We start from the raw sequence: 22,819 nt of genomic DNA, 5'->3' as shown, positions 1-22,819 counted from the left end.
AGTACTTTGTCATCTCTTAATTATGCTGGTATTCCATTTTTGGTTATAAGGATATATATAAGCTGGTTATAAGATATAATTACATTAAAAGTACATTTAATATTTGCTTTAGATATTATCTTTTTATTTTAAATAATATATTTTTAATAAAGAGTAGTTAATTCCAAACTAGAATCTTCATATAGTAACATTTGTGTGTACTTGGAAATAGTTATAATATGTGAAATTGCTTTACTTTTGCACTTACCAGTATATTGGTTTGTCTACAGTCTGATGTATATTGTTTAAGATAATATTTATTACTTTTTCTAAAATGATAGATTAAATAAGTTCATTAGGAGCATCTGTACAACAGTTTTTTTCAATTTAAAAAATTTTAAAATCTGGTTAATTGCATATAGATTTTTTTTCTTTTGCACATTCCAAACTATTTTCTCTGTATTTTAATTTCTTATAGGCATGTATTGCAAGAAATTGTTATCCCTCTCCCCTGAATTATTATAATTTCCCAAAGTCTTGTTGTACTTCAGTGAATGAAGTGATATGCCACGGGATTCCAGACAGACGGCCCTTGCAAGAAGGTGATATTGTTAACGGTAAGAAGTGTGTAAGCATGACTTTTGTCACCACGAGCAAAGCAACAACAAGGTTTTGGGAGTCTGATAGTGACTTGTGTTTTCTGTACTTGCTTCCTGTCTTTAACTTATCCCTTTTTTGTATTTAAAATTTTAAAGAAATCTTAAATCTGTGGAAACATTTTTTATGATTTTAAGTACTTCTAGTATGATATGTTTGGCACAGCATGATTGTGATTGACAAATCGTGGAAGATGTCAGTGAAATGTGGAAGTAATGTTGATTCAGGTGGGATTCACTCCTCCCCCCTGCCTTTTCTTTTAGTCCACTAATGGTGTTGAAGAGATCAGGGCAGGCTTTCTTACAGAGAATGAAAAATTTTTAGTAATATATGAAGATCTTAAGAAAAAAGGTAAAATCCTACAGAAATGCCTTCCTTGATGTAAGAAATTCAGAAAGTGGCTACAGGGGCCACTGTGTTAAACTATCTGGGGACGCTGTGCAGAGGAAGGAGCTGCGATAAAAAGAAATACCGATGACGAAGACATCCCTAGATGGTATTTTTAATATTGATGACCTTGGTCTTGTTAGTAATCAGAAACCTTCAAACGCTTACCTGTCAGATGAGGAAACATGAGCCCAAGTGGTAAGGCTGCAGGGGATGCTTTGCCTATGATGCTGACTGGGAGTGATAGTGGAGACAGCCAACACTTCTTGTTCGGTTGTTATTTTTTAGTTAGGGTATCTGTTTACAAAGGCCATGGCTTTTGCCCAACCCTGTTTTTCATACATACCCTGTTATTTTTAATTATTATTTTTCATACAAACCTGTTATTTTATTTTTACACATTTATTACATAATGTGTGAGGTTTTTCAGGAATGTACGTGTCGTGCTAGCCAACACACCTGTATCGTGATACTGTAGGTTGGTCAAAATTCATGGTTTAAAAAAACTCATTTAACATACATTTAGTGGATTACAGTTGTATGTTAGTAGTCTGTATGTATTCAATATGTTGACAAAGGGAAGGGTGAATATTCACAAGTAAGTGAAAGCAAATGAGTTTTTGAAAAAAATAAGTGTAGAACAGCATAAGTTTTTTTATTTAGTGATTCACTAGGAAGAGAAAAAAACGCGTTAGACAGTAAGTGAAAGCAGTATTTTCTGTTTAATGTCGAAACGTAGCATAGTCCTCCATTTAATGTTATTAATTGCTCATTGCTTATTGTGTGAATGTATCCTCAATACATTTCTTCTGACATAAATGATCTAATTAGTACTGTAAGTATAAAAGACCACCATCTGGCTTGTGCTGCGTGACCACATCCTTTTCCGCCACAGTGAGTTTAGTTGCATGACAGACAAGGAATGTCTTTCAGGCGATAACTATATATCCATTAGTGTCTAGTTTGAGAATGCAGAAATTGTCTTTCTCATTAAGCTGCTTGATGCTGTCATGTTGGAGAAATGTCTTCTATTTTGAAACAAAAATATGGTCTATATATTTGTACATTGTTTTACAGTGGACATCACTCTTTATCGCAATGGCTACCACGGGGACTTGAATGAGACGTTTTTTGTCGGAGATGTGGACGAGGGAGCACGGAAACTGGTTCAGACCACGTATGAGTGCCTGATGCAAGCCATTGACGCAGGTCAGTGGCAGTGCTGGGCACCCTCTAGAGCTGTTACGTGTTGATGGGCTTCAGATGGCTCGTCCCTCCACAGTTCTTTCCTTGCCCTTACCAGCTTTGCCTCTACCCTGCCTGAGTTAGCGTGGGTTTTAGCAGTGATGGGTATACGGGTGATTTGGGGATCCCTTGATGAGGTGGACCAGATGATTGCTTATCATCCTTTATCTCTTCTGTGATTTATCTTTCTTTTCTTTGACCGATAAATGAGGAGGAATGTATATTATATGTATAACATGATAAGTATATAGAAATGTGTAGTTCTTAAGTGCAGTTTTTTTTCCTACATGTTAGTTCTTTCATATTATGTTCTCATTTAAAAAAAAATTAATGCTAGATTATGAGAGAAAAATGAACGATCTTCCTTTACACTTACCTCTTTCCTTTTTATATCTTTTTTTCCCAGAGGTATCTGCATTTAACATTTAGGTTTTTTTTCTCCCCTGTACATTAACAGATGGACATACACATACCACATATATTTATGTGTATGTGTTTAGTTAGGTTAATTGGAGTTATAATATTTGTAATATTCTGTAATTTGTATGTTTTCTCAGTAGGGTCTTTGTGATTTTTTCCAATTAACATATGTACTTGCATGCATAGATCTACCCCCTTGTTTTAATGGCTATATATTATATTTCATACTATAAAAATTTCTACAAGTATTCCCCTACTAGAATTTGGTTTTTTCTAGATGTCTTGCTATTGTAGTGAATAATATCTTTGAGTACAGGTATATTTCTGTAGGATTTTTCTCAGGCTGTCTTTGTCCACTCAGATAGCTCATACAGATTTTGTTGTTGTTGTTTATAGTATGTCTTAGGAGGAGAAAGAATGGCTTGTTGCGAATGTTAGCAGACTGTTACTAAAAGGACAGTTGGAGTTCAAACAACTTTTTAGGTTGAATCCCATGACATTTTAGCTATATTGTTCAGTATATTATCTGTATTCACCTTCCTTTCCCCCACAATAAACCTGATATATCATCAACAAAGTATTGGACAGGACCACATTCTTTGACAAACACATAGTTATCTCTGATAACATAGATCTGTTATTTTTATTTTTTTGAGTCCATTTTAACATGCATGGAAAATGATGACATTTTTACTAATAAAGTTAGAGGAATGAAAAATGAAAATTGATACTTTCAAGTATCTGTGTTGATTATGTAAAAGCTAATATTCTTTAGTGTTTAGTTTCTCATTTTTGGAAGTTGTAGTTTAAAACAACTTTTAGGGTTTCTGCCAGGTAGTATCTTTGATGTTTATATCCTTTTTGCTCTTCTGTGAGTTGATGGAAATAACCAGAGAGCTGAAATGTTGTTTTACAAAGACACAGGAATAGAACTTATCAAGAAACCAGCAGATACCAAAGTCTTTGTCACAGTAGCCAGGATAGAACTCTGGAAAGTGCTATTAATACCTTTGTATGTATCATTCTTGCCCCTTATTTTCTACTGGCTTGGCTGCTCAACATGGTGTAGAGCAGTAGAGCTTGACTGTTGTTAAAATTATCCTTTTAGAATTGGGCTTCTCAATCTACACATTAAATTGTTTTGAGTCTGGTAATTCTTTATTGTAGGGCCTGTCCTGTGCATTGTAGGATGTTTAGCCACATTCTTGGTCTTTACCCGCTAGATGCCAGTTTGCACCGGCCCTCCTAGTGGTGAAAACTAAAAGCGTCTCCAGGTACTTACGAAGTGCATCCTTGGGATGAGAATTGCCTCTAGTTTGAGAATTAGGGAGAAATCTCCTCTCTTTTATTCTCATTATTTTTGAACAGGGATTTTTTGTTGTTGTTGTATATTGCGCAAAATGGGTTAAAGTTTGCTTTGCTCCCCCGTGACTGGGGCTGATAAGAAGGCTTGGATGGGAATGCAAGCAAATCATTATGCAAGTCAGCCTTGTTCCTCAACATTATTAACTTCCCACCCCTGAAAACAGTCAAGCTGGAACATAGAGTTAAGAACAAGTACATATTAATTGAAATAATTCCTGGAGCTATTTGCCCAGAGATTTGATTGGCTGGAGGCGATACGTTGTACTGGAACCACAGGTTGAAAATCAGGGAGGCAGAGTTAGGAGACTGTAGGGAATTGGAGCACCAGAACCATGACTAGGTTCTCTGGGAGTCTGGGCAGCACCCAGCTTGGGGGTCTCAGTGCTGGGACAGCCATAACAACAACAAGAACCACTTTGTTTGTTTTGGTTTATAGTGGCAAAAGTCATAAAAATTAAGCAGAGCAGGAAGTATATAGTGAGAAGTATCTTTCTATACCCTATCCTCAGGACTGTCTTCAGAGGCAACTGTGAGTAATTTGAGGATCACTTTTATGGGGAAAGAAGCCCAGGGGAAGTAATCCTTTGAGAACTTGATCACTCTGAAACTAAGGATAAGTCCAAGTTACTTTCTGGACATTGCTTTTTGTCCTGGTGCTCTTTCCTACTTTACTCCTTCTGCTCGCTTTAATAGGATAGCACACTTGACCTTAGAGAAGGAGAGAAAGAGATGCCTGTTTTCCATTCTTTTGTCTATTTAAAAATTTTTTTTAATGTTTATTTTTGGGAGAGAGACAGAGTATGAGCCGGGGAGGGTCAGAGAGGGAGATACAGAATCCAAAGCAGGCTCTAGGCTCTGAGCTGTCAGCACAGAGCTCGATGTGGGGCTCGAACCCACCAGTGGTGAGCCGAAGTTGGGACGCCCAGCGGACTGAGCCACCTAGGCGCCCCTTTCTTTTGTCTATTTAGAAAGCAAAAGGTATGTCTCTCAACCCCTTAGTACTGCACATGTGTCCCTTTCTGCACCGAAGGAGGAAGTACAGGTGCTACTAGTTTGAATCTCAACTTTGCTATTTATTGGCAGTGTAGTATCTGTTACCCTTGGTTTCCTCATCTGAAAGTTTTGTAAGGGACATGTTTATGTATAGGCATGTAATGTAGAAATATAAAGCATTTGGAAAGGTTCCAGGCACATAGATAGTAATTGGCAGTAAGTGTCACTTACTATTACTTTGTCATGAGTCCTCTTTTTTCCTTCCAGTGAAACCTGGTGTTCGATACAGAGAATTGGGAAACATTATTCAGAAGCATGCCCAAGCAAATGGGTTTTCAGTTGTTCGAAGCTATTGTGGCCATGGAATCCACAAGCTTTTTCATACAGCCCCTAATGTACCCCATTATGCCAGTAAGTACTACCCAAAGATTTGCTGTTTGCTAACCATTTATTTAACAAATATTTATTCAAACATTTAACAGGACCTACTATTCTGTATTTATTTTTCTATTAACTGTTATAAATGGACCCTCAAAATGTATATGTGCTCATACACAATACACATTTGTTATCTTGCTCACCTAACATTCCAAAATGTGTTTGGTCACTATTGGGGTGGTGGTGATACGGCAGTTATTCTGTGGCCCAGGTTCTGTCATCATCAACCTATACCTTTCAAGATCACTTTGGGAGTTATTCTTCTAATCTGTAGATACTGGGAGGAGGGGGAAAAGCATGGAGAGGGGTATCTTTGGGAGGTTTTAATGAACCAGCCTGAAATTGGCATAGATCACTTACATTTACTTTTCATTGGTGGGAATTCAGTCACATGGCTACACTAACTGAAAAGGAGATTGGGAAGTGTAATCTAGCTGAGGACTCTCAGAGAAGTAACCTAATTTTGGTCAACAGCCTCTGCCATGGATCCAGCTATCACTATTCTTTTTTTTTTAATGTGTATTCATTTTTGAGAAGGAGAGAGTGTGCACCCATGAGCGGGTGAGGAGCAGACCGAGAGGGAGACAGAGAATCTGCAGCAGGCTCTGTGCTGACACAGCAAGTTCGATGTGGGGCTTGAACTCATGAACCATGAGATCATGACCTGAGCTGAAGTCAGACTGAGTCATCAGGCATTCTCTGCTGTCACTTTTTTGATTCCTTAAATGAAATTGGTTTGGCTTGGTTTGATTTTGTAGTATATATCAGAAACTGTACTATTTGTTGCTATAAATAAAGGAGATAGATGAAGTACCTTTTTAAGTTGAGTGCTATCTGATAGAATAAGAAAGGAAGTGTGGGACAATTAATGTCTTCCAGAAACCTTTTTCTCTTGGAGAGATAAGGCATGCAAGAATAAGTCTGTTTATTTAGTGCTAGAAATGAAAGCTGCCCACAGTAAGCGACCTAAGAAGGAATTTAACAAATATATGTGAGTTATTGCTGTGTAGGCACTTTCACATAATTTCTTGTGCTTAAGTTTTCTCATCTTGAACAGTAGTAGGGAGTGGCACCTACCCTAGAATTGTTACTAGGATTAAGTGAGATAGTACATGGAAAACAATTAGTGTTAACTTTTAGGATGATGATGATGATGATGATGATGATGATAATGACGGATATACATTATTTCATTTGATCATCACAACTCTGAATAATTTCTTAGCCCTATTTTAAAGAGCAGATTCTACCAAATATGTAAATAAATAAACAAACAAAATAAATAAATGCAGATTCTGTGCTTAGAAAAGTACTTCATTTACTCAGGTTCACACAGACTAGTAAATAAATACCAAGACTAGGAGTGGTACCTGGGTTTTGTCCTTCTAGAGGCAATCTTGATTCCCATACTTTGTGCCGACTGGTAAGGACCGAAGCAGTTTGGTGTAGTTCCTGTGGGAGAAAAAAAGAATGGTTGAAAGTTTGGCTTGGTGGAGATGAGGAAGAAATTCCAGGTGGAGAGGAAGCATGAATAGATGTTTCAAGTTGAGAGCGAACAGAGACATGATGAGCTAGGGCTGAGTACTATATATTAATAATACAACAGGAGGCAGTGCCAGACCAAGGATATTTGACTTTATTTGTTGGGATTATCGGAAACATTTTCGTGCAGAAGAATGACAAGGTGAAGTTGTTATTTGGGGAAGACAAATTTGGCAGTGTTGTCTAGAGTGTATTGCAGGTGTGAGCTAGTCTAGCCAGCCTGATGCACACTTGTTGCCGTAGTCGAGGTGTGAGGTGGTAAGATTCTAGATGTCAGTAGTTGTGAAGAAAAGGGAAAGGAGTGAGAAACCTCTCAATGGGGGAAGCTGGAGAAGTAGTTTGGAGCACAGCATTTGGTACATATCAGCAAGCATTTATTAGCAGACCACGAAGTTTTCTTTATATAAGCTGTGAATTGTGCTTGAAATAAAAATTAGCAACAGAAAATAAGTAGCCAACTTAATTCCTTCCTGGTAAGCCCTGTAATCTGATGTGCATTCCATTAACAGAATGGAAGTGGCTACTCTGATTACAGGGATACATGAGTATGTGTATGTTTGTGTAAAAAGAGTGTGTGCGGCGGGCGGGGGGGTGGTGAAAAATTCCCTTTACTTACTGAATTGACAAATGACAGACTCAGGTTTAGATACGGATTATATAAAGAGATGGAAGAAGATAGAATTTATGGGAGAAGGGGACATGGGTCAGTGATGATCGTGTCCGTAAAATACATAAAACCATTTAATTAGAAATAAAAAACAGTTCTGAAAAAAGAAGCAAGGGCCAGGTATACTTGATTTCATATGTTTGATACATTTATGGAAAGTCCAGTTTCAGTCAGGTTTATATATATTAAAATATGTTGTGATCACTTTAGGGAAGTGTAAAAGGAAACTGCCGAGTCTTTGTGCAGCTGAGACCTTTTGAAATGTGTAAATGATCCCTGCTTTGGCTTGTAACTCCATATTCCTAACCAGCTGAAGGTGGAACTAGGAAACTGTTGTGTAACTTCCTCCACGCCTTCTATGTTAGAGAAGTCCTTGTTAGAATTGATTTCCTTTTATTTAAGTCATTAGGGCTGAGAGGTAATGATGATAATACCCTACGTTTGGAATGTATGTTAAATAATCTGTGAGGTAGATGGTAGAGCAGGTACAGCTTTTTACAAAAAGTACTTAGCATACTGTTTGCAGTCGTGTAGTCAATCAGATAATGTATGTTTGCTGAGTGAGGTACATGGAGAAACTGAAACCATGAGTCAAGTTGAGTAGGAGTGGTAACTTCTAGAATAATGAGTCAGTGACAGAAGAAAGGAGTGGAACTTTGAGTCTCCGTTTCATCACTGTCCAATAGTAATATCTTGCGAGGTGCCTATGTAATTTAAAAATTTCTAGTGGTCAGTAAAAAAAAAAATATATAGGTGGAATTAACTTGAATGATATATTTTATGTAATGCATTGCATTCACAAAATTAGCATTTCAGCATTTAATCAATGTAAAAATGATTGAGATATATATTTCATCTTTGAAATCGGCATATATTTTACACTGAACAGTTGACATCATTCTGACTAGCCACTTGGCAAGTGCTCTCGGAGGCTACATGCTTCCAGTGCTGCAGCAGTGGGATAGCTCAGTTCCAGATTCCTTTATCCTTTTTCTTTCTGTGACATCACACTTCTACCCTTTTGACAGTAAAACAATACATATCCCCAGGGGAATATGACCAATTCTTTATATGTAGTAAGTTGCAGGTCATTAGGAAAGAAAGTTCTTAGAAATAATAAGTCATTGTTTTTTGCCTCTCAGATTTTAGGATGATTTAGAAAGTACAGATTTGGAATCTGCAGTGCGTGTATTTTGGCAATATGTAAGAGAGTGAAAAGCAGCATGATGGCTTTTCACAAGGAAGGATGTGTAGGAATATAAATGTGCAGGTGAGATTAGATCACATCTAGATGGCGTTTAGTGGATTCAGCCTCTGGACACGTGTCATTCATTACCAAAGCCACCATCTCCAAGACCAGCCTTACCAAGAAACCCTGAAAGCCAGTGCTGTTGCCATCTGGTGGTTAAGCAGAGCAAATGCAGTCATTTGTTTACTGACGCTCACATCAGTTTTTTTGTTTTTTGTTTTAATTGGAACTTTAAACTGATTCTCCATTTTTGTCTGAGATTATCTAAAAATGTCCATCCCTGTTTTTACCTTTTGGCCTTTTTTGGAGGATGACCAGTTTGAATACTTGAACTCATCGTTGTGTCTTTCATGATGGTCCTGAAAAATACTCTCATATTAGTGAACAAAAAGCTAAAAAAGTATTTGGGGGAGAAAATGGAATTTCTCTTTTCAGATAAGGGATAGTTTTATCATCATTAAAAAAAAGTAGGTTCATACATAGAGGCTTTGTTCCTTTTTGAAAATAAGAAAAAGAAGGCAACATAAAAGCCTCATGAGAATCGTGCCATTGTTTCTGTGGGCTGTGTGCCTGCTCCCCCCTCACCCCACATCCACACACCCGCCCAAAAGGTGCGAGGCTTCCGGCGTAATCTGGAACATCTGTTGTTTTCCTTTAAATATCTGGGTGAGTAACAGAACTTTGCTTGGTTGCATGATTTCAACTCTACTCCTGGTGTAACATAAATGGTGGTACTTTTCATTTCATAGAAGTGATAACTACATCTGAAATCACTTTGCAGACATCTCTGTGTTTTCCTAGAGAAAATAGAAGCAGAATAAAATATGCCTAGGACAGTATCTGCCCCACAGCAGGTGGATATCTGCAAAATACCTGTTCGTTGAATGATCCCCTTTAAGAAGGGGGAATTGGGAAAGGAGAGAGGAATTTAAGAATCACTGATAGGAATGTAAGTTGTGTACTCTGACAAGGGAGCTGTTCAACAGTATGCTGCTGGTTTTTAGCTGGGTTTTGAGAATTTTTTTTTCTTTAATTTCAGAAAATAAAGCAGTTGGAGTGATGAAGGCTGGCCATGTATTTACAATTGAGCCAATGATTTGTGAAGGTGAGAAAAAAGGATGCTATAATGTTCTTGAATTGAATTTTAATTTATTTTTGGTCACTCATGATCAGATCAGTAGTCTGCTCTGTTTATTTTCATTTTGGTTCATTTCCACTCCCAGTCGCATTTGAGCTTGAGGCTCAATTCAGTATCATGTAGAGAACTGAAAACTGTAAGGGCTGGCAAGAAAGCAGTGCTTTCTGTCTGGTAATTCTGCTGTCAGTAGATGCTGAAGTACTTGAATCCCGGTCCCTTTCCATAAAAGATTCTGTCAAAGGGTGTGTTGTAATAACAGGAGCCTCCATCAAGCCTGTGTAGCTTTTTGATGGGTGTCCAGGGGGAGGGAAAAAGAAGTAGAGCCACTCACTTCGAGGCAGACACGGGTATATGATTTGCTTCTCCACAACTCACGAGGTAGGTGCTATCCCCATCATACAGAAGAGCAAACTGATCCTTGAAGCAGGTAAGTAACTCTTCTGAAGTCATCTAGCTAGTTACGTGGCAGCTGACTTAGACCAAACTCATGGGCTATTCTGCCTGCTCAGGGTCTGCGCTCAGGTCATTAGGTGGCATTATTTAGCTCTTGTGGACAAAGCACAGCACAGACATACTTAACGCTGGCAGTTTTATGTCCTCACTGTCGCTGTTCCCCGTGGCAGGCTCATAGCATTGATAAAGACCCAGTGTCATGATTAGAGCTTGTCGCTCAGATGGTCGGATGTTCTCTTCACCTTTCTTCTCAGCCAGTCCTCTGTTGGGATTAGGGGACGCAGTGAGGCTATAGTAGTGGGGCTGGTGTGTCCTGGGGCCTACATTAAAGGATACCTCCTCTCTGGATCCTTCCGGTCTTTTTTATAACCTGATCTTGGCAGTGACATCCCATTACTTCTGTCAGATTGCCTTCCTTAGAAGTGAGTCACTAAATTCAGCCTTCAGGCTGCCTTCTTATAACCTGATCCTTTGTTGCCTTTTCTGTAAAGTGGAATTACAGTCTTTAACCTGCCAGCTCCCCAGGGCAGCTATTAAGAATTGAGACGACTTACATTAGCACAAAATACCTTGTGTCCTTTTAAGGGCTGTAAACATGCAAGGTACTGTTTTTGTCGTTGTCATGGAATAAGAATTAAGTTCTGATCCTGTGGAACCAGTCCGAGGGCGGGAGGTATATTAGCAGAGAAAAGCAAGACACTGAGAAGAAAGTGTAGTTTTGGTTACATACCTGTTTTCATTAACTGGCACCTGGTTGGTGAGACACAGTGTGGTATTTCCAAGAATAAGCAAATAACTTTTCATAGAGCCTGTTCAGATAATCATCATATTATAGCATACATACTTTAGTGTAACTCGGGTAGGCTAAATCCAACTCTGGAGTGGAAAGTTTCAAATCCAAAGAAGAATTTGAATTTTCTCCGAATAGGATCCAGATATGTTTGACTTGACATTGGTAAAGAACCTTTTGTAAGCAGTTCGCAGTAAAGTTAGATAAGTATTATGTCTTTAATCCAGTTGTGAAAAGGTTATTCATTACATCAGAAAATACCCAGTTATAGTCATCTTTTCATGTTTGACGAAGCATGAATTAACTTTCTTTAAGCTACCTCATATTTTCTTTTTAGGCTGGGATTTAGTATTGTAAAAGTAGGTTACTTCACTGCAGTTTATATGTATTCTAGGATTTGTGTGAGTCAGTGAGACCTAATCTTTGGTAAAGATTACTCAGAATGAAGGCTGTATTGATTTTTTTGACATCTAATTTGGAGACAAGAAAGTCTCTATAAACACACTTCTATAGTAGTATCTAGAATTGCATAACTTTCTCATTTTACCTCTGCCTCCCCTCCTTCTCTCTTTCTCTAGAGTGGTTTCTTTCATTGCCCTGGGGCTTTTTTCACTGTCCCTTTCTTTCCTTTCTCTTTTAGCCCCTCCCTATCTATTTTGCCTCATTCTAATTTTTTAAAATTCTCTCACCAATCCTATTTCTTTCTCTTAGCCCCTTTTTTTTCTGGTTACTAGAGGGGTGTGGTCAAAAATTTCAGAGTAGAATCTCTTGTCACCATCTGTGTGCCTGCCATTTAAAAATCATATTAGAAATTAAATGCTATAGGGGCGCCCGGGTGGCTCACTCGATTAAGCGTCTGACTCTTGATTTTGGCTCAGGTCATGGTTCGTGACATCGAGTCCCATGTTAGGCTCTGTCCTGACAGAGAAGAGCCTGCTTGGGATTCTTTTCCTCTCTGTCTCTGCCCCTTCCCTGCTTGCATTCTTTCTCTCTCTCTGTCTCTCTCTTAAAAATAAATAAACATTAAAAAAAAATGCTGTAATAAAAGTGTAAAAAGATGATTTCCTTTACAATATACATTGGCTGTAGTTTATGCCAAAGTTGTACCAGGAAAGAGCTAAATTTATTAATTCAATTTTTAACTCATAGTTCTATAATGAGCTGTATCAATATGTTTTCTAAAATGAAACCCAGTGCCTTTATTTTGGAAATACCATCTTGATTTGGTATTTGGGAGGCATAAAAATGTGAAGTTGTAACACACCCAAGGAAATTTAAAATATCATCATTACTTCATTGAACTAAAAAACCAAAATGAAGTTGGAGGAAAAACTAAAACAGTTGAAGTATAAATAGGAGTATTATTATTATTGTTATTATTACTGAGGTATAATTGATGTACAATATTGTATTAGTTCTAGGTATAGATTAAATATACTGATTTGACAGTACTATGTATTACCCGGTGCTTATCGTGATAACTGTAGTCACCACCTCTCAATTTTATTGACTATATTCTCTATGCTCTACTTTTCATTTCCGTGATTTCTTGTTTTATAACTGGAAGTTTGTACCTCTTAATTCCCTAATTTCACGCCCCCCCACCCCGCCCCATATACCTCCCTTCTGGCAACCACTTGTTTGTTCTCTCTATTTAAGAGTCTTTCGCAGGGGTACCTGGGTGGCTCAGTCAATTAAGCATCCGACTTTGACTCAAGTCATGATCTCACAGTTCGTGAGTTCCAGCCCCGCACGAGGCTCTGTGCTAACAGCTCAGAGCAGCCTGGAGCCTGTTTCAGATGTGTCTTCCTCTCTCTCTGCCCCTCCCCTGCTCGCTGTCTGTCTCTGTCTCAAAAATAAATAAATGTTAAAAAAAAAAAAATTAAGAGTCTGTTTGATTGTTCATTGGTTTTGTTTTTTAAGTTCTACATGTAAGTGAAATCATAAGAGTATTTGTCTTTTTCTGTCTAACTTATTTCACTTAGCATAATACCCTCTAGGTCCATCCATGTTGTCGCAAATGGCATGATCTCACCCTTTTTCATGGCTGTGTAATACTTTGTTGTGTGTGCATGCCGTATCTTCTTCATCCATTCATCTATCAGTGGACGCTTGAGAGTTGCTTCCATATCTTGGCTACTCTGCATAATGCTGCACTAAACATAGGGGTGCATATATCTTTTTGAAGGAGTGTTTTTGTTTTCTTTGGGTAAGTTCCTAGTAATGGAAATACTGGATTGTGTGGTAATTCTATTTTTAATTTTTCTCACAGTGGCCGCACCAGTTTACACTAGCAGTCCACAAGGGTTCCCTTTTTCTCTACTTCCTCACCAACCAACACATGTTATTGCCTGTTGTGAGGTGATAATCTCATTGTAGTTTTGATTTGTAGCTCCCTGATTATTAGTGATGTTGAGTATCTTTTCATGTGTCTGTTAGCTGTCTTATGTCTGCTTTGGAAAAATGTTCAGGTCCTCTCCTCATTTTTAATTGGATTCTTTGTTTTTTTTTTTGCTTTTGGTGTTGAGGTATATATAAATTCTTTATGTATTTGGATATTAACCCCTTATCAGATCTATCATTTGCAGATATCTTTTTGCATTTGGTAGGTTGCCTTCTGTTTTGTTGATGGTGTCTTTTGCTGTGCAAATGCTTTTTATTTTTGATGTAGTCCCGATTATTTTTGCTTTTGTTTTCCTTGCCTCGGGAGACAGATTCATAAATATGTTGGTGAGGCTGATGTCCAAGAGATTACTGCCTGTTTTCTTTAAGGAGTTCCATGGAATTCCAAGTCTTTAATTTTGAGTTTATTTTTGTGTGTTGTGTATTTTGCTTACTATGTAAGCAAGTGGTGCAGTTTCATTCTTTTCAATGTAGCTGCCTACCATTTGTAAATTGGAGTCTTAATAGTGAATTTTCTAATTGGCTTCTGTAATATCCAAGGATATAGGAGTACATGCAAATACACTTATCTAGAGAGTTTGTTTAGAAAACTGAGCGATAGAATTAAGAAATTGTTTTTGTTTGTTTGTTTAAGGTGGATGGCAGGATGAAACCTGGCCAGACGGTTGGACCGCCGTGACGAGAGACGGAAAGCGGTCTGCTCAGTTTGAGCACACCCTGCTGGTCACGGACACTGGCTGTGAAATCCTGACCCGGCGACTTGATAGCACGCGGCCTCACTTCATGTCCCAATTTTAATTTCTCCCAAGATGGCACATCTCAGTAATACCTTCTGGCTGTACCATGCATTTTATTGAGAGTACAGAATGGAAGAGGAGATTTTTATTACGTGTTTTGTTTTGACTATAGATAAGGAAGACTACAGCATTGGATGTGTGTCCTCAAGAACTTGACTTGGGTCTGAAAAAGCTGAGAAGAATAAAAGAAACATTCTCAACTCTTTTCAGTATTCCCCTCTCCCTCCAGAAATCTCTGCACCCCTGTTTTCTCACTTGGCCTTTGAGCACTTTTTACGTAAACCTGCTTCTAGTTGCTTTTATCACTGCCACAACTGGGCCAGCAAGAGCCAGCTGCTCTTCAGGTGAATGTGGAAGATGAGAATCCTTGAAACTTTAGCAACATATGTTGTTCCAGATTTTTTTTATTATATATGTATGGAAATATATATGTATACATTTTAAATTCCATGTATGTAATTCCTGAACACTATATGACCTGGGTTTGTGTTAATTCTGCCCTGACAGTGCTATATGCTATCATAAATGGACCCATTGTTTGCAGTGATTTATTTCCCAGTTGGGAATTTGGCCTCCCTCCTTCCCCATGCTACTTATTTACCCTTGTAATTGTGTGTAAGGAAGCACTCGGTCAGTGAGACTTCCTCTCCAGTGTGGACTCTGTCAGTGAATGGTTGTGGCAAAATTCACTTTGGAAAAGGGTTGTCACATTTTAGAAACATCTAGTTTCTGGCAAAAATAGCCATGCTTCATATGATAGCTGGCTGTTTCAGAGCATGAGCGTTTTGTGATACATTGCTCTTTCAGACCTCTTTCTGGTCGAAATGGGAGGGAAAAAGCTCCCTTTCTTCCCCTCTATTTTATTTCAGGGCAAACCTTGGAGATATTCAGAGAAGGGTGAACGGTTGCACTGTGGAGGTTGATGGGAAGAGACAGTTCTGAAATCTCTTTGGCAGTGAGCAGAGTAAGTCAGGTGGGCTGTTAGCTTCTGACATTTAGTAAACCTGGTAGTGATGAGAAAGGAACTTCTTTGAAGATTGTACTGTTCCCTTGCAGTAGAGATGCAGCTGTCCGTGGTGTGTTGAAAACACACTTTACCTTGACATGGTTGGGAACCTCATTAGAAATGACCCCAGCTGCCCAATAAATTTGTTCCTTTCAGTAGTTCAGTCCAAATGGAAGTGTATCCAGGGAACACGTATCAGATCAAAGTCGTTGTCATTGGAGTGTACTTGATTACTGGGTATCTGGTAACTTTCTTGTAAGATAATTTGATACCACTGACATGTTATATGAGAACATCTTTCCCAGAGTGCCTCAGACCTTTATTGCTTTAAAAGAATTATGATAATGTTTTCATTACTTTTATTATTTTAATGATTTAGTGAAGTGACTGAATCACAAAAGTATAGACTTTTGGGGGTATGTGTGTGAAATTTTTTATCAAACTGTAATATTTGTGAATGGAATGCCTTGCAATATGAATGTTAATATAATGTGTAAAGGGAGATTAAAAGTTTGAACGATTATCCCCTCCCCCCCCCCCCCCCCCCCCACCGTGTAGTTATTAACTTTGCTGCATTTGTTTGGGGTTTCAGAGGGAAGTGGCGGGAGTAGGGTGGCTGATTTCATAATCTGAAATAAACTCATGACCATTTGAGTGAAGAGTTTTTCGAGTTTAACGACTACATAATTCCAGTACTGTGTTTAGTTCACCAGAGCCTATCAGCAGTATTTGAGATGCAACCATAGTTTTGAGAGCTTTCAAGACAGAATGCTAAATGTTTAGGGAATCATTTTAGGTACTGATGGTGGAATTAACAGTGTGGGCTTCTTTGATCATTAGAATATAAGCTCAAGGAAAAAATATCTTGATAGGATAATTTTTTTGTAAAAAGGTTAACATTGGTGATGATGCTTTTTTTGGTTTGGTAGATTTCAAAACAGTATGGGCTCTAGTCTAATTGTATATATCTAATTTAAAATGTTTATTAGATGAGAAAGCTTCACGTTTCATTATTCTGCCAACTTTTCAGAGTGTATTAACTTTTTATTTTTTGTGTCAACTTAATTTTTTTAATGTTTGTTTATTTTTGAGAGAGAGCATGAGCTGGGGAAGAGCAGAGAGAGGGAGACACAGAATCCAAAGCAGGCTCCAGGCTCTGAGCTGTCTGCACAGAGCCCGATGCGGGGCTCGAACTCCTGAGCTGTGAGATCATGACCTGAGCCGAAGTCGGATGCCAAACCCATTGAGCCACCCAGGCACCCCTTGTGTCAGCTTTTAAATTAATACATATAGTTTTTCCTGCCAGTCCTCCAGCCCCCTTGGAATTATAATTTAGAAGCAGGGAAACATTTGCCTTTAAATTTTATGTCTTTTGCTGATGTAGTGGATTAAGGTACATTAGGACCCATTCACTGACACTTTAATACCACTTGCCACGGGTCGAAATTTAATAGGAGGTTGAGGAATTTGTCATCTTACCTTGATTCTTTTGTCCTATAACTACTATTTTTTTCTTTGTGTTTGGTTAAGATTGCAGGCATGGTGCTTTACTTTTTGCTAAGGCCCCCAGAATGCACCCTCATGGTATCTGTAAGCTGTTTTTTTCAAAAAAAAAAAAAAAAAGTTTTTTACTTCCAACTTTGCATTTTGAAAATTTTCAGATTTACAAAAAAGTTGAAAGTATAGTACAAGGAAATGATCCATATACCCTTTATCTATATTCAGCGATCATTACTTGGCCACATCTCTCTCCTAAGCACCTTCCTTTTGAAACAAATGGCATCATACTTCACATTATTATTGCAGCTTGTCTGTTAAGACGTAAGGACATTTCTTACTGATCATAGTACCACACCCAAGGAATTTAACATTGATACAGAATTATCTAATGTATAGTACGTACTCAAATGTGAGTCTCAAGTTTTTTCCAAATGTTCTTTAAAGCTTCTCTCTTTTCTAAATCCAGGATCTAGACCCATGCATTTGGTTGTCCTGTATCTGTAGTCTTCTTTACTCTAGAGCAATCCTACCTTTTTTGGTGCTTTATGAAATTGACACTTAATAAAGCAGGCCAGTTAGCTTATAAATTTCTGTATTTCTCTGGGAGTTTCTCATGAGAAATTTCAAGATAAATATTTTGGCAGAAGACTCTACTGATGGTATGTGGTATGTCTCATTCGTTGTGTCACATCACATCAGGAGACACAATGTTACTGTCACATTATTGCCAATATAAGTTTGATCACTTGCTTTGTCAGATCTTTCCATTTTAAGAATATTTTTCTTTTCTGAAGCAAATAATCTGGGAGGAGATACTTGAAGACCATTTGGATATTCTTTTCACTCAATGGAATTAATGTGCACTGATAATCCTTGCCAGAATCCATTATTTTATTACATTGGTGGCTGCAAATTGAGACTGAAATCTAGCATTCCATTTACATTTTATTAGCTGGCACCCTTTTACAAAGAAGCATTTTCCCCCCTCCTTTTACCCACGGTCGTTGAGTGTTGTCAATGTGGGCTCATCAATTCTTAAAAATTCTATTTAATTACTGTAATTGTCCCAAATTTGGCCAGCAGAAGCACCTTTAAGCTTATTCATGTGTCATTTTGACCTGCGCCTATTAGTCTTTGAGTGCTTTCTTTTTGCTGTAGCAAGATGTTGTAAGTTTATCGTACAACTTTCCTGTCTCACACTGGGACAGGCTGTTTCTCCAAGGAGCCCTCGTTCCTTTTCATGGGGAATGGTATTTGGAAATGAGGATCTGGGTGCTACTGGGTGTCCTTGTTGCCAGGCACTTTCAGGGAACAGAGCCAGGAAATGTACTTTTTATAAATCATGAATTCGTTCTGATACTTTCAAATCTAACACTAATCTTCCTCATCTTTTTCTGTTTCATATTTATATCTGCTTTATCCCATGGTGAGAACTTTGGTTCTGAACAGCATTAATATTTATTTGCTCGATTCTGTAAGACATGTAAAATTTAGAATTACTGTATCAAAATCACTACCAACAGTGAACTTAAGTGCAAAATTTGTGATTCTTGAAACCTGTCTCACTAAGGGAGTACAGATTATTGGTTTGCTACTTGAAGTAATTTTATTCCTACTGTATCCTAAATTTCGTAAACTGTGAGCTCCTTTTTGACAGTACAGTGCATCTTGGAGGCAAAAGGTACAGTAAGAGGAATGGGAAGGATAGTTATCTGGGAGTTAGAAGTATTGGAAAGGTTTGAGATAGTGTGGTAAGATTCTGTCTACATTTGGTGTTTGACCTCTACCAAACTCTGGAGCTATAAGAGGAGCACATGATACCACTTTGTAATGTAGATGTGTGGCCCATTTTCCAGTAGAGAAAAACATCTGGGCATTATTGTCTTAGCAACAGATTGTTTCACAATGTAGGCTACATTATGCTAATACCCTAAAAGTTATTAATGTGTTGTTTCATTTTAAAAATGAACACCCAAGGAAAGGTTAGCTTAGCACAGGCTCCCCCACGTTTGAACCCTGAGGAGCAAGCAGCCTCTGGTGGCAACCTCTCCTTTACCTCTTCTTCCTTTTGGTGCTAAGGATGAAAAAGAAAAATAGTGCTTTGTATTTGGTTATTTTGAGAAAAAGAAAGCAGGAAATAAGGTGGCCTTGGCTGCCTCTCATCATTTTGGGGACTGTGCAGTAGCAAAAACACAGCTGTCGGTCTATGGCGATTCTGTGGTTATATTACAAAATGTGTCAACGCTGGGGTCTTAGCAAACTGTGCCAATAAGTCCAGTGGAGCAGTGAAGAAGGCTTCCTGGAAAGGTATCAGTGATACGTTTGTTACGGCTCAAAGTCTTCTGGTAATTATTTTTTACTGATGTCTAGAACGTTTTTACCATTGTAAAACTTTTAGTAGAGGCATCGCTTACATCTCCTGGGTGCTTAGCCCTTTTCATGTTACCTCGGCCTCCTCACCTCACCCTCAAGAACAAACGTGCTAATACTTTTCCAAAACTTGTAGGTACATTTGTATTTTCGTGTCATGAGAAGAGCACAGGACCAACAGGACCCCAGAGCTCTGATTTCTCCAGTTTTTTATTTGGTTGCAAGACTAGGACAAATCCCTATACTTATCTGTGGAGAGACCTATTTGTGGAATGATACTATTAGCAACTATTTTATTCTATATATAATGTGACTATAAAGCAAATTTATTTCAGTAGTTGGGTCAGGGGTCAACAGAAAATTCAGGCTGGAATTTTTACAACTTTATTAGTCAATCTGATTCTGAGGAAACAAAATAGCCAAGGATAAGAACTTTTAGTCTGAAGATCTATGTTAGGGAAAGAGCAATAGATACTTTAAAGCACATTTTCACTGTTTATGTTGCTTAATATATCCTGGTTTAATATATCCAGCTTCAGTCCATTTTTAAACTGGAGGTAGTTGACTAGCACTCCTTTCTTGAAAGGGGCTTGTGCAAATTAATCTCATCACAAGGAATTCTGATATGATGTCCACTTTGATAAAAATCAGTCTACCTTTTAAAAACCATCCCACTTACTTAGTGCCCATAAAGTTCCACCAAAAGAAATTTGTATAATGGAGGACTTTGTATGGCCCTGTTCACTTTGTAGTTGTTTCTTTAAAGACATGATTCCCTTAGTTCTATGCATTTATTATCTAAATATCTCTTTAAATATAATAAAATGTTCTCCAAATGTGTTTGTGGTATACTTTTTTCTAAAGGGTATTTGCTGACAATCCAATCTGGCATGTGTATTGAAACAAAATTGGCTCAATCTACAGTTATTTTTTTTTCCTGGGTCACACAGTGTCTCTAGGCCCAAAGAATTGTCAGTTACTTCAGGACTTTGATCACCAGCCTAATTGGCAGATTGGTAGCCAGGCAGAAAATGTTCTGAAGCATTCTGTGCATGGGAAACATGTTCCCTCTTTTCCAAATCAAAACACGTTTTGACTATAAGTTTGCATTCAAATGGGATAAATGGAAAGAAATAGCATTATGTATATTTTTTGGAGTGTTTTTTGTTTGATGTAAGTTGTACACACATGAATGGTTCACTGTGACAGTTTGGGATGTAATGCAGTTTTTCCCTGTCTCCATCCCCCCAAACCTCATCATTCCCTAGGTTCCTACTTTATATGTTAGTTCTCTGCATGTAATAAAGAACTTGTTCCCAGACATGTCTGCAAATGGACTGTCTTACTCCAGTGAACATCAGTCAGGTTAAACAGAATAGCACAATATGCAAGCAAGATTTGAAAAGTGCTAACTAGGTACAGGAAAAATTTTCAGTAAAAAGTTGCTTAAAATTAGTTCCTAATACTGTAAAATTTTACGTACTTAAGTTAAAAATACATTTTACTAACTTTCATGAAGTATATAGTGGGTTAGCCATTGTGTGTTAAAATTATGTATCTGTCCAAGAAAGCAGTTTAAAGATACTTAAAAAAAATGCCCAACAATTCTTTTCAGGTGGTAGACCTCCTAATTTTGGACAACCAGGATAGGCTTGCTGATGTGTATATAGTGAGTAGCTTTTAGCCCTGTTTTATCTATACTTTCTTCCAAAAACTGTATATGCTATTTCTTCCAAAAACAAAAACATACACAACATCCTAGATGCCATCCAAGAGGATATATTAAAAGGATCTTGAAAAGGCTTTATAGTCCCATGATCCAAGAATCTTTATAGTAAGGATCATATAAACTTAACTCCCTCATTGGCCAGCTACAAAAGTTGGAGTTACATTGTTTTGATATTTTATTATTTTTTAAAAATCAATCATTTTTAAGGTTTTGTTGTTAATTTGAGAGAGACAGAGACAGTGAGTCAGGGAGGGGCAGAGGGAGACTCCGCAGCAGGCTTCACGCTGCTAGCACAAAGCCTGATGCGAGGCTTGAGCTCATGAAGCTATGAGGTATGATCTGAGCCCAAACCAAGAGTCAGATGCTTAACTGACTGAGCCATCCAGGTGCCCCCATTATTTTATGTTAAAACGGCTTTACTTTTTCATGTAGGTGGGCATAAAAATGCCATGGCATTCGTGTATATACCTCATATATGAGAAGAAAACTAATGATGGAAAAAACTGTTTAGAGAATTATTAGCTCTTCTACATTATCACACTACTTGTCCATTTTCTTAGTGTGATTGCTCAAGGTGATAGATTTTGTTCCTGGAAGGCTAAGGCTAAACTGAAACAGTTAAAAGCCTATTTCCAGAGCTTTGGTAGAAGCTAGTTTTAGTTTTTTCTTCCAGTTTTCTCAGAACAATAATTTGGGGCCATTTGGACCCCTAGTGCATCTCCAGCCCCCAAGGTAAAATGGGAGAGAAGCTAGGTGGCAATACCTGGTTCTACAAATGCACTAGCTATCCAAAAAGGAGAGGTCATGACCATAATTGCTACCTTTCTATTTTTAAATCAACTAAATAGTGCTCTCTCAGAAACACAAGCACTTACAGGAGCAATTAAGCCATATCAATCAAAAGTATTTTTATTTTTAATGTTTAGTTATTTTTGAGAGAGTGTGTGAGTTGGGGGGGGGGGGGGGGGGAGAGAGAGAGAGAGAGAGAGAGAGAATCTGAAGCAGGCTCCAGGCTCTGAGATGTCAGCAGAGAGCCCCAATGCGGGGCTCGAACTCATGAACCATGAAATCATGACCTGAGCTGAAGTCAGAAGCTTAACTAGCCACCCAGGTGCCCCAAAAGTGTTTTTAAAATAACAACAAAACACATGGCTTCAGTCCAACCAAAAGAACTATGTGCGTGGCATATCCGATGTGTTGACAGAACAGCAGTCTGCAGTCTGCAATACACTATCATGTGGAAAAACCAAAAGAGCGCAAAATAATGTTAATAGTATTCCTTTGTGTAGTTTTAAAGGATATGTATATGTGCTATTCCGTGAATTGAAACTTCTGGGAAGATACATGAACTTTCTAGGAGTCAACCATTTTTTTTTTTTTTTTTTTTTGTGGGAGGGGAATGTTGTGTTGCTCTTATATAATTTTCTGTAATTGAATTTTCTAACTCTTGGATATGTTGCTTTTGTTTTTTTTTCCAATGTCAATGGATTACCTGGATGGAAGAGAAAGCATTTTTTGTTTACTGCTTTATATTGCTCAGAATAAAAGAAAATCCTAAATGTTACTTAACAGCACCACAAAAAGACTGATAGATTATATTAAAAATATAAAATATATTAAAACATAAAACTGATGGAAGGACTGGCATCTATAAGAACACCTAAAAATTACTCAGAAAAAGATAATCCAAT

The 22,819-nt window shown here is 37.8% G+C and overlaps 1 protein-coding gene across 1 annotated transcript in view; it reads left to right on the top strand.

Annotated features, from left to right (window-relative positions):
• METAP1 (methionyl aminopeptidase 1) overlaps positions 1–16,188 on the top strand; it is a 57,947-nt gene extending 41,759 nt beyond the window's left edge. The window contains exons 7-11 of the mRNA XM_027061247.2: positions 458–596; positions 2,101–2,232; positions 5,314–5,457; positions 9,982–10,047; positions 14,361–16,188. Coding sequence (XP_026917048.1) covers positions 458–596; positions 2,101–2,232; positions 5,314–5,457; positions 9,982–10,047; positions 14,361–14,524 — 645 coding nt within the window. The 3' untranslated portion in view covers positions 14,525–16,188. The remainder of the gene's footprint in view (positions 1–457; positions 597–2,100; positions 2,233–5,313; positions 5,458–9,981; positions 10,048–14,360) is intronic.
• The last annotated feature ends 6,631 nt before the right edge of the window (positions 16,189–22,819 follow it).

The sequence above is a fragment of the Acinonyx jubatus genome, chromosome B1 (assembly GCF_027475565.1).
Source record: "Acinonyx jubatus isolate Ajub_Pintada_27869175 chromosome B1, VMU_Ajub_asm_v1.0, whole genome shotgun sequence".
Taxonomy (NCBI): Eukaryota; Metazoa; Chordata; class Mammalia; order Carnivora; family Felidae; genus Acinonyx; species Acinonyx jubatus.
The sequence above is the reverse complement of the archived record's forward strand: the minus strand, read 5'-3'. Positions and strand labels throughout refer to the sequence as shown.